General features: G+C 38.8%; 1 protein-coding gene across 1 annotated transcript in view; it reads right to left on the bottom strand.

Annotated features, from left to right (window-relative positions):
• Window positions 1-876: 876 nt before the first annotated feature.
• TTC29 (tetratricopeptide repeat domain 29) overlaps window positions 877-12,980 on the bottom strand; it is a 114,075-nt gene continuing 101,971 nt past the window's right edge. Inside the window, exons 11-12 of the mRNA XM_059843967.1 lie at window positions 1,519-1,591; window positions 877-1,138 (exon numbers count right to left, since the gene is read on the bottom strand). Of these exons, the coding sequence (XP_059699950.1) occupies window positions 1,554-1,591 (38 nt within the window). The 3' untranslated portion in view covers window positions 877-1,138; window positions 1,519-1,553. The remainder of the gene's footprint in view (window positions 1,139-1,518; window positions 1,592-12,980) is intronic.

Below are 12,980 nucleotides of genomic sequence, written 5' to 3'. Positions count from 1 at the left end.
AGAAAACTGTGACTTTAGTTATTACTATGGCAAAAGCTAATGCTTGCTCAAACACCATCATAAAACCTGATTATAGGTCTAATGGACCTCGCTACAAACTCTGAGTCTGGAAAGCTCCATCTAAAGGAAGGAATGGTTGGCTATTGGGAGTGATGAAGCTTTCTTTGTTTAGTTTAAAAGAAGGGGTTTTCTAATATGTGAAATCATGAATAACCAATTTTCCTAAATAAAATTCAAAGGTTCCAAATCCTGGTTTTATGTGTATTTTGCAAAGTTATAATTTCCATTTTCTGTGCTCTAACTCTTCCTAATGCCAAGAGCAATAGCAGCAGGCTCTGAGGACTCTGAGTTCCCTGAGGACTGTGAAGACCACCAGATGTCAGTGGGTCAGGTGGGAAACCCAGTGTCAGGAGTTTCATCAGCTCAAAATGCGACACAATTTTTTACACAGACTCCAAAGTCAGTGCTTCAGGTTATTTACCAGAAAGAACCTAAGCAGAATTTTAGTTTACCTGATGGTGTGAAGCGCAGAGTCACAGAATGGGTCAGGCTGGGAGAGACCATATTTGGTCCCACCTCCAGGCAGGGTTATCCCACAGCACATGGCAGTGGATTGCATCCAGATGGATTTTAAACAAACCTGGGTGTGCTTTGAGTCCAGCCTGTGATATAGATTGGATCAAAATTGCACCTTAGTGTGCCACCCAGGCTGGATCTATTCTGTTTCAGCGTTTCAGCTGAACCCCAACCATTACACACATGCTAAAATCACTGGTAGCTCTATGAATAAGTGTTTCTGAGAGGGACCACAATCTGGGATTTACAGAAAACTCTCCAGACACATTTGGAGCCTGATCTTACAAGGCATTGAGCATCTTGGATTCCCATTCGTGTTTAATATCTTAACAGGAGGATCTTGACACTTTGGAAGATATTAAGAAATGGGGGCACAAAGCAAAAACCTTCTATTCTACTACTCTTTATCTTTTAAAACAATTTATTTAAATGACATGCTTTTTGTGATAATAGCATTTTAATGACAAAACCTTTGCTGAAATTCCTCCTTTGTTGCACCACTCTTCAAGGATCTTCTTGTACTCATTATACATCAGCTTCTCTGTCAAAAAACAGGCATCTTCTAGAACAAAAACAGCAAATAGAAAAATACTAAAATGTCAGAAGTTTATGTATATACATCGATACCTACATGTTTTATATTTGGGGTTGGCATCTAATTAATCAGATTTGTTTTTGTCTCAAAGGCTTATTTCTGTAAATTAAAAGTAATTACATGATCAAAGGCAATTAAATTCTAAAACTGGGAATATGTGTAAAAAAAACTGAGGGAAGCGTGAATTCATTCACTTATGAGCAGGAAAAATATAATTATTTAGACACAGTAATACACAGATGATGTGTAATTGCCTGCCAAAACCAGGTTAAGTATTGATAGCAATGACATTTTGTAAAAATCAGCACATTGGTATAAAGTCTGCGGATTAAGAGCAAATGCTGTACCAGGAAGGTCTTGAACTGGTGTCTTGGACAGAGGCTCACAGAGGCTTTGAGGCACTTGCTTCTTCCCCAGGTTCTGTTATTAAAAAAAAAAAAAAAAAGTGCATGAGTGTTTTAGACTTACAACACTTTTAATGGTTAAAAGGCCTAAATGGATCAATTGAAAAACATGACCTATGGAAAAGAGTCACAAGAAAAGGAAATTAAAAAACACAGAGGTGAGTCACATAAGATATAATTCTAGAAACACAGAACTGACAGGAGTTTCTGGTCCCATTTCTTGCACTCCTGGGCAGCAGTTCTCCAACAGGACAGGTCTGTGTGGGACCAGCTGGGGAGCCAACAAGGGAGATACATTTGGGCGAAGATGATGGCCATGACAGCACAGAAAGATGACAGGCAGGAGGAACACCATGCAGGGGAGGAATTGAGCAGGGCAGGAAGCAAGAGAAGGCTGCGACCTCTCAATGGCATCTTCCTCATGGGATGTGATCAGGGAACAGGTGGCTGGGAGGCCATGGCTTGACTCTGAAGTTCTTGACAGCCACAGAGCTCATTTGCTCCAGTGATGCTGTCTCATTCCTTCCTCACTTCCACACCAAACTCCCACCTCCTGGTTGCACTTCCTGCTCCATTCCCAGGGACTCTCCAGCAGCACACTTCCCCCTGCCTCATTCCACCTACAATATCCCTGGGGCATTGTTCCTTATTTTGGGAACCACTGATCTGCTTCATCTCCTCAAATGAAGAAAGCATACATCTATATCTAGTCCATCCCTGACATCTATTCTCCAAGGCTTCTGATGAAGGCTGTTTCCCAACATCCCTAATCTCTCTGTTTCAGTGCTTCACAGCCTTATTGCACCGTTTCTTCCCTAATACTTAAGATAAATATTTATTGCAAATTAAACTGCTTTTTCTCTTGTTCTACCTTTTGCAGACACAAAGAACAATGGAACAGCCCTCTTTCAGAATAACTCCTTATAGCTTGAGAGACTATTTTCCTTTCTGTAATCTTCTCTTTGGAGGCTAAGCAAACACAGACTCTTCAATATTTGAAAGGAACTCATGTTTTCTTAACTGGATCCTCCTCAATTTGTCACTACCTCTTTGTACTGTGATGTCTAAAACTGGACTTTAGCTTTCAATCACAGCCATACCAATGGTGTTTGTTTGGCATAATAATTTAACTTGTGGCCCAAAAGAAATCATCCAGTTCTGGTGGGGGTTAAAAATAATGTTCGAAGCAGTGTCTCTGCTGGTACAATGTCTGGAACAGATTAAAACTACTGCACCACTCATGATTCAATAAAATTTCTGTTTTGTCATTTTACAGGGTTTTATTAAGTATAGTCGCTAACTAGGACTTTATCCATAGTTGTATGCAAGTAAGAACAGGATAAGTAAATCTATGAAGAATATCTGAGAATTGGCATTCCCATATGGAGTCTCATTCTGTATGAGGGCAGTGTGTGTGTTAGTGGTTTACTCTGTATTTAACAATGTAGTTATTCCAGGTGACATGTTCTGAAACCAGGCCTAAAGCTAATGAATGGGAATTCCTTTCCTAGCAGACCAAATCTTAAATGAAAAAAATCAATAAAACCTGCATGGCTCAGTTTGGTTTAGAAACTCATCCAGTGGCAAGCAGCCCAGAAGTGCTCACAGGGGTCAGAACTGTGCTGTCCCACCCCAGCTTCACACCAGTGCAGTGTTGCTGCTCTTTCCAGCAGGTGCACTTTGGTGGAAAGGCGGTGCAAAGTGTGGCTGGGTACAGCAACATCTATATTTCCAGGCAAACACACAGAAAAGTGTGTCTCTGACAGCTACAGACACTGACACGTGCAAGAGACAGTGGGGATGTGCACATGACAGATGGGGAGTTACAGCAGAAATTGCTTTTCTCGTGCACCTTTCGGCCTTTTGCCTTCACACTTGGGCATCAAGCTATTATTGGCTGATTAACAGCTCTGCCCTCCCAGCACATATTAAGCATATCAAGGATAACTGATGGAATACTGAGCCATAAATGTTTTCTTGGCATTTGTTTGGCCTATGCTATTTGGAAACAATAAAAGCATCTCATATTCATAATGATAATACATATATACCACCACAGATCACACCATCAAGCATTCTCCTTCCATCTTATTGTGCAAAATGTGGAGATAACATTAATATGTATTAATAGAATGGAAATATAATTAATCATAATAGGATGTCCCTGACAGATTACCACTGCTGTTGATAAAATATAATTAAAATTGTCTGGTTGGATTTTCAGTGCAGCTAGAATTGGCATCTCTGTTCCTTCTGTTTCTATGTGTGTATCTACAGAACGCTACACTTCTAAAAATCTCATTATTTCATGATGTTTTTGGGAGAAAACAATGCAGGGCTGCAACTTCTTTACATTATATGATTAGTGAAAAGCCATACAAAAGAAAGAAGGACACACCCATAAAGACAGAAGCTACAACTAACTCCAGAGAGGACAGGAATTATAGGCACCATTCTCTCAAAAGATTATAAAGAAAATGAAACAGACAACACCTGAGACTGCATGCCCATGTGATGGGAATCCATTCAAATGCATTGACCATTCAAGGTTTGCATTATTCAAAGACTGCTGGACTTTATTAAACAAGAATTCCACTGAAAGCTCCATGAAGTGATAAAATCATAAGAGGATTATTGTTTCAAGTATATAGTTTCAGCTGAAACTAGTTTGAAAAAAAAAAAAGAATTTTTTTTAAGAAGATGACAAAAGTAAGAGTGAGCGTAGCAAGCACGAGGTGACCCAGAAACCATTTTTCACTTAGTTTTCCAAATAAAAAAAATGAGCTGGGGTCTACTGAAAGTGGGAGGTGGTGGGCTTTAGATACAAAGCAAGGGCTTTTTTGTGCACTGCCACCTCATCACTGAAATTCCCTGCTGCAGGATGGTGAGGATGCAGTAGTTTCCTGCGGGCTCAAGAAGTGTCATAGCAAACAAATAGAGGGAAAGCCCACAGGCTCTCCTATTCCTCCACTATAGCTCACCTCCAACACATCACCTCAAACAAGGTATGGGAACATGCTGTTATGTTCTCACATGGATTCAAGTGCCTGTACACAAACAAGGCCCTATTTGCAACTCCTGCTGATGAGATTGAACTCTGACTAGAGCGTACATACAAAAGTTGTAACATAAGGCAACACAGCATTTGCATTACATCTATTTTCCTTTAACATAATTAATTCCATGTATTCAGATCCACCACTAGCCAATACTGCATATTTTGTCACAAAAGGGAGAGAAAGCAAGACTATCTCGATGTATTACCATGTCGGAGATACACAGCTGATGAGATAGAACCCATTATTGTATTTGAAAATTTACTTGCATTTTTAAAGGTCACACAGCTGCTTTGAGTTACATAATCTCAGGAATGATGTAATAGTGTAGGACTAGAGACAGAGCAGAAAATAATATGACTGCAAACAACATGCTCATTCCATACTTGCAGATGATCTTCCGACGTATTTTTCTGTCTTGACAAATGAAAATTGATGCAATGCCTTTTAGAAGCATGTTGGGCCTACCTGTTTAACCATGTTTCCGGACTTGGGTCACATGGAATAGAGGCAGTTGTACTTTGAGATTTCATTAATATAAAGATCAATGAATTTGTACAATTTGGGCATGCAAACCATTTCTATCAGGCATATTCCATTTAGAATAAGCAGTAAACCATACATAAGGGTTGTGTCAAAGTTTACTGAATAGGGCCCTTGGTAGCTAATGTAACATTTCTCCAACAAATCAAAGGTATTGTTCTATGCTCACATGAATATACAGTAGCCATTACCTTAAATTTAAAACTCACTGTGAGCAGCAAACATACTGTGGGGATATGAAGGCCATATTGTATCAGTGGAGTCTGCAGAGATTTTCTTCATATGGCTTTGCCTGGTTGAAATATATGTTGCAGTTGAAAGCTAAAGGGATTACTTTTGAATAGTCATCACAAAGGTTGATTATATTCGTATATCATTTAGCTGGACCCTGCAGGCTATTATTCCATTAGCTGTGCTGGCCCTGCACTGTCAAAAAGTTGATCATATAATGTAAAAAGGGTCCATGCTATGTTAAGGTATGTGGAGCAACTTGAAGCAGCAATCTTTTAAGAGCCGTACAGCTCTGTACTTGAAGGTAGATTGCATTTAAAATAAATACCCGCAAAATGGAATAAGTACAATAAACCTACCTCTGTTTTCCATTTTTCTTTCTTCGAATAGGCTGTACATAATTTGAGTAAGTTAATTGCACCAGGTAAGATATTGGCTATGGAGCATTTTTTCAGGCTCACAGCCAAAGAACTACACCTCAAAATAGCTGTGTCTTACGTGAAACCCTCGCAGAAACACTGCTTCTGGTGAAATAGGTTTGCTGATTCTGCTTCCCTGGCACATGCAAACACACACACATTTTCTTCCAGTGCTTAATAAAATGGATCTTCAGACAGTTCCATTATGTGGATGCCTTAATATTATTTTATGCTAAAACATGGACAGCGCATTAGATTGAAAGCATCTTACTGTTCCAGGAGGCAGAGCAATCATGGACTATCCCTAGATAGCAAATGCTCCCATTGGGGAAACACTGGAAGCAACACAGGCTAATGAATCACAGCAGTTATTAATCATGGGCATTTGGAAAAGCCACACAATAGAGAGGGACTCTCAAGATGAGGAAGGTTAGAAGGTGGGACTGAGAAAAAGAAGATCATCCAATTACATTTTAGAATAAGTTTATGGATGAGTATTTGCTTCAGTACAGTTATGCCATGCTTGCCTTTGTCTTTCTAAGGAGGCAGAGAAAGAAACAATTTAAGTGGCTCAGTTGTCTCAGCTTTCAGATCCTTGAAGGACAATTTGGCAAAAAAACCACCAAAAAAACCCATGCAAATACAAGACCCTTAGGGCTTATTGCCTAGTGGAAGTGAGACAGTGCTTCCTTTATTAGACAAAGTTGTTTAATTTAGATTGTAGAAGCAAGAGTTGGTTCTCTTTCAGCACACCATATATATTATTAAGGAGAATGAATGAGTCTTTATGAGTACAAATGGGAGCCTTTAATGAACTACAGCAAGCACTTGAGCAGGTAGGTTTCTCTGAATAAAGGCTTCACAGATGGGCAAGTTTATGAATGAGAAGTAGAATTTATTTTATAAGCTTTTGAAGAGCCTACTCAGACTATGGCACTATAACGAAAGTGAAAGGTTTTTCTGGTTTGGGTGAGAAAACCTAACAGGAATATAAATGTTCCTCCAACTAATAACTTCCATTGTTTACTTACTCATATTCAACAGTTCTCAGACAAATTAATCTTCCTCTCTTGCATAGTTTGGTCGTGTTCCAGACATTTTTACAACAATGGAAATCTCTCTTGATCGTACCTTTTTCAGTTCTATGCAGTGTTATACATTCATCTGTAACACCTTTTGCTCAAACCATTTGTTGAATATCAGTTTTTTAAAATAACAGCTTTATCAGGCCAAATTGTTGACTGTAGATAGAAAACTAGGGATTTTTCTCAAGGCCAAAATAAGACACCGTGACCTTTGTGTATCTGGAACTTAGAGATCACAAAAATTCTACATAAATATTGGCGACACAGAAAAATCAGCTTTGGAAAACAATCATCAAGAAGATCACTTCAAACATGAAGAAACCTGAACAAAATTGCTGCCAGTTTTTAGCTCATAGTTTTACCTTTACTGTTAACAAATTCTACATTAAATCCAAAATATTAGCCTAAAATTTCAATACAGCATCTTGTCTCTGGCTCGATTTCATATTTGCCATTTAGTGTCTTGAAATATTCTTAGTCAAAAGCAAAGTTTTCCAGCAGCACAAAGCAGGTGAGCATCTGCCCAGCTGGCTAATCAAAGTTTCCACAGTCAAAGCAGAATTCCCAAACGGCCTAGAGAAGGGTTTCTTTTCTTTCAGTCCCCATCCAGACGCAGAATGATCACAACTGCAACCTACTTGCTGTCTCCTAAAGACAGGACAAGTCCTGGGGGGACCTGCTGAGCAAACTTCTGAGCAAAGGGTGTCTGCTTACTCTTGTGGTGGAAGCCAAACTTGCTCTTGGCTACCCTGAGGAGCTGGTGCGAACACACAAGGAGTATAAAAACACTTCTATTGCCTCTATCTTTGCCTATCACTAAAGACTGAGCCTGAAATCTACTCAGAAATCCATATGAAATCCATATCCACCTTTACCTTGCTCACAGAAGAGGCAGTTTATTGTCTCAGAGAACATCTACCAGTATTTTAGAGGCATTCTTATAGACTTTCACAGAAATGTGTCTATCTCAATGATACTGCATCAAAGCTTTAACACACATTTTTAGAGTTATGAATGAAATCTACTCTCAAAGAAGCAGTAAGTGGCTGATGTTTCTGACAACATATTGATCATAACAGAAGCAGCATATTTATTCATAAACTGTGTGCAGAATTATCATGGCTACTTCACTTTAAAAAAATAGCAAAGCCAGGTATATTGGGTATTCACTAAATAAATAAAGTACAGTAGCTGTGAAGACACAGATTTCAGGCACAGTGATGTTCCTGACACCAATTCATAACAAAACCACTACACTGAAAAATTCTTGCTGTCTTCCACCAATTCACCACAGTCTTTGTACTGTAAATTTAAATACTCTGCTGGAGAATTTACTTTTTGCATTTACTGTGCAACTTTTGTGTATGACTACACATAAAACTTCATCCTTTTTCCTTTACTCAGACAGTGCATTTTGTCTGTTAAATATTTGGTATAAAAACACAATTAAAACCTGCAAGACAGCATAGCAGGACAGTTAATGTGCCTGCCTTTTGTGAACACCATCTTCTACCCACTGAGCAAAACACTGAGCAGAAAAGCTGCTCACTGGCAGTGTGCAATATTTATTTCTGAATATGCAGCTTGATGTGTCTTCAAAGGACCTGGCTGTCACAGAGTGGTTAGCACTCCTTTCTCTGAAATTCAGGTTCCTTAAAGGTGTCCCAGGGGAGGAAAGCTGGGAAACACAGATTACTTAAACATGTCCTCTTGCTTAACTGTATGTCGTCATCATACCGAGTATGATATACAGTATCAGACTGCTCTGACTTAAAATATCTCTGATTTTAGTTCTTTCTGCTTTATCTCTGTATTTTGACATGAGCACCCGGTGTAATTTTGTTGAGAGTTTCTTGTTCTGCAGCTCTCATTCTTTATGCTTTGGTTTGGCTCTGCTGTTTTCTGGTCTCTAAAAGTTTACCTGCCCTTCCATAATTACACTTGTAAGAGCACTTTTTCTTGGCTGAGACTTCCAGCATCTTCAGTGATCTCCACCTCCATCTCTCTGCCTGGTGGCTTGCAAACTGTTTATCATCTAAGGTCTCTATAATGCAGGGTTTTTTTGCCTGGGAAACTGTCTTCCATGAGCTTAGCCAAAGGTATCATCTGGGTACAGAAGCAGAAGCCAGCGAAGGAGAGAAATCCCAGCAATGCATCTGCTACAAGAAAAAAAAAGAATGCCATGGAGATTTTTTTCTCCTTACCTGACTCTAGCTTTACATCTTCTAAGGTACCCCAGCATGAGTGCATCCTCTCTGCCTGAGGAGATGTAGGGAAGTATCTGGAAGATGATGTTCTTTAAAAAAAAGGTATGGAATCCCTTATGCAAGTATCAATTTTGTTGTGACTGAGCTTATCTGGGGAGAATATTGCTCCCCTCTAAGACTGAAGAAAAGTGCTCCTACTTATCTTTTAAAAACAACCAACAAAAAGAGCTGCTGGAAATGAAGGTCCTGGTTTATGCAGGGTCCTTGCAGTGACACTTGCTGACAATGATGTGCTATAGGACATATCTCTCCCATGGGCACTTGGGAGAATCCTCTTCATCTCAGCTTTTGTTGCTGATTTTACCAACAGATTGAGAACATAGAATCAGAAATCAGATCTAATTCTCTTCACCAGGCATGGGGAACAATACTTTTGCTGGCCACAGCAACACAGGGTGTTTAGTTTCTCCCTCCTAGTTTTTGAATTTATGGCCATGCTCTCCCAGACAACATGTGACAATTTGAAAGACCAAGACTTGTCTTTACAGCTAGGTAGAGAGCTCCAGCTTTCACGCTACTCACTCACTTCTTTTGATGAGAAATAGATTCACATGAAAAAAAGATTACACTGAAAAATGGAAATGGATTTTCTGTTTTATTAGCAGTAGCACAAGACTTGTGAGCTACTTTAGAAAGTTAGAGAACTACAGAGACTTTAAAAAAAAAGGCAGCAGAAGCTAGAATTTAAAAATAAATGCTTTGGCTAGTCTGGATCCAATTCTCAACTGATGCAGCCAATGCAGGGTCACTGAAGTTAGCATGGTTATGTCAGCTTTGCCAAATTGCTTCAAAACACATCTTTTTAGAAAACATTTGACTTCAGAAATTTTAAATTCACTTTGAATTATGCCATACCAGTCACACTGTTTTGCTCAAGGAACAGCAGAGATTAGTAATATGTAGCAGGAAAGCAAAATGTCTTCATGAAGTAAAAAATGTCACCCTCCCATTCCATCCTTGACCACAGTGATGAGAGTCACCAACAGGTACTCCCAGTGTGGCAGACACTTGACAGAGCTGAGGGGAGGCATGGGAAGGAGAGCAGCAATGGGTGACCTGGCTTCTTCTGGATCTTAACCACAATGCAAGGGGAGAAAAGGAAACAGGGTTATTTAGCTGTTGCTGCTTAGTTCTGTCCCTCACAAAGACACCAGTGGAAGTGCAGGCAGACACCAGCTGCTGATGGTTTGAAATGCTTTCCTAAGATGAGAGAAATCATGCTAAGCCACCAGCTGAGAAATAAGGAAGGAATTTTCCCCCAGGGCACAAGTCTGATAAGGATTCTGGCAGATTTTTTTTTTTTAAACTGTTTCCACAATTCAGGAAATCTGTTTTAAGATTATTTTAGGTTTGAAAAGATAATGCTTTCCCCAAATTCACCAAGTGAATGGTGAACTTGAGATGATTTCAGGTGTCTGAATCTTTTACAGACCGGGGCACTTAGCTGCACTTGACTGTGCTATCATGCCCCTTCATGGGAGGAGGATGTGAGAGCCTCTTTGGAAGCTGGATAAATTCCAAGCACAAGGTAAAAAGACTCTGGGTACCAGTAATTTGATAATTTAACATCAGTCTGAACTCAGGTGAATGTTTGGTGCTTTGACACCAGGTCTTCCTTACAAAAAGAATAACTGGCTTAAAATCCATGTTGGGATCTGTATGTTCTGATCAAAACACAGCCCTACCTCATAGCAAAGCTCACAAGGTATAACAGACAAAATTTGTTGGTATAAATTGGAACAACACCACTTGGAGGTTTCAGAGTCTCCAGGTCACAGGTAAACCTGCCAGGCATGGCAGTGGGGAATAGCCTCGGGAAGGTTTACTTGCCCCACTGCAAATCTCCCTGGTGGAATGTTTGCTGTGCCTCTATTTAATTCTTAATCTCTGCATCTCTGTTTAATTCCTAGCTGCTTTAGAGACCTGTTGTAACACAGCAGTTAAAAAAAAATATTCACATGTACTGCCAGGCCTCCCCAAAGAGTACTAACTTGACACGTAGGCCATGACAGCTGGGCTTGGACTACTAAGAAATCTAATCCAGGGTTTCCATCATCTCAGTTGTTGCCTTTCTTTCATTACAGTTTGACTCAGCCCCTAATGGATTCAGCTTTATAAAATCAGAAAAAGAGGAAAAGAAAGCAATTTATTAATGTTTCACTAGAGCTCGCAGAAGACGGGAATTTTCTCTAAAAATGCAAATTATTTTGTGCCACACAAGTGAGACTGGGCAGCTAAAGCTCTTAGAGGAAGGGCCTTTCCCAGGGCTAATGTTTTTATACCCAGTGATTGAATAAATTGATCCCTTTTTTATCACAACTCTTCTGCTCTCCTTTTTCTTCAGAAGAATGTAACCAAAGGTACCAAAGCACCCTTTTTGATTCTAAGAAAGCTGATTATGCGTGTTAATTTAGTTTTTAATCCCAGACATATCAAATAAACACCATAGGCATGCAGAGCAGAAATCAATATCTCTTAAGCATCAAGTCAGTAAAAACAAGGATTTAGTAAGAATCCAAGATGTAAAAGACTAATGTACAAACTAAGCCCTTATTTATGTAATGCGTCATTATACAAGCTCAATATAAACCTGAAGAAAACTATTTCAGAACAGCAGAAATGGTTTACTTGCACTGCATCAAAAATGACCCCATAAGACCTCCTTTACTGAGCTAGCCCAGATATTTAATGTGAACATATGTTTTTAAAGGATTTCTTGTCTTATGTCCAGTCATTCTTGTTAATTCATGGGACAGCATACTGCAGATGTGCTTTTTTCTATGTTACATAAAGCAAAAATTACATTTAACAAGTGCAAGGTTGGTCATAAAAAATAAATAAAAATAGACTCTTAAAAGCTGGGAAATCACAAAGTGAAGCTATCAGTCATTCTTATTGAGAAGGGTGAGGACAATGTGAAATAAAACTTGCACATCATGAAGAGACATTCCTAATATGCCAGCACATGCCTGTTATTCCCCATTCTCTATAGGTTGCTTTCATTGGCCCAATATTTCTTCCATTAGGGCAAGTTGCAGTGCATGTTTGCTCTAGATTCTCTTTCTACCCATTGACTTCAATTGTAATAGCAATTAAATTAAACATTTTGAACCTATGTGCAAGTTTGCTTACTTGAAAGAAGAAAGAAGTTAGTTTTTGTGCGTTCTACTTCTGTGTAAGAACTTCAAACTGCATGCTTGTTAATCAGTAGTGCTATTTGTTAATATAATTGCTTAATATGCCAATAAAATAACTTTCAGATTAGTTTTCAAATACTAACCCAAATCTAAGTGTTAATTTTTGCACTTTATCCATATGCAAACTAATCAGACCATTGTGATGAGTAGTTCTGTGTGGTTTTACCCTTCCTGAGTGCAGAGGCAAGAAGCGATACCACTTTTAAATAAAGGAATATTCTCTCCTACTTTTTTCTGACACTAAAGATCTCAATCTTGTATCCATTATTTGTACTTTTCTTTCAAGAGTTGGTATAATATGGCATTCAGAAAGAGGAATCACTCTGTCTTCTAGGACATTGTTAGTTTAGCGATCACTAAGTTCACCTATATCAAAAGTATAGACATCTCAAATACACATTTCTTTTATATATTTACATTCAAATTATTATTTGTAATGGCAAAGTAGCTTCACAATTAACAATTACGTAAAAAGGCAAGTTTAGTATGAAATTTGTTTTCTGATTTTAGAGGAACAACATGTCACAGCTAGAAATAGTTACAACACTGTTCCCTTATGAGCTTTTAAGTAATGCTTTAGCAAAACAAAATATTTTTTATAACTTCA

The sequence above is a fragment of the Haemorhous mexicanus genome, chromosome 4 (genome assembly GCF_027477595.1).
Source record: "Haemorhous mexicanus isolate bHaeMex1 chromosome 4, bHaeMex1.pri, whole genome shotgun sequence".
In the NCBI taxonomy this organism is placed as follows: Eukaryota; Metazoa; Chordata; class Aves; order Passeriformes; family Fringillidae; genus Haemorhous; species Haemorhous mexicanus.
Note: the sequence above shows the minus strand (reverse complement) of the source record. Positions and strands in the feature narration are given on the sequence as shown.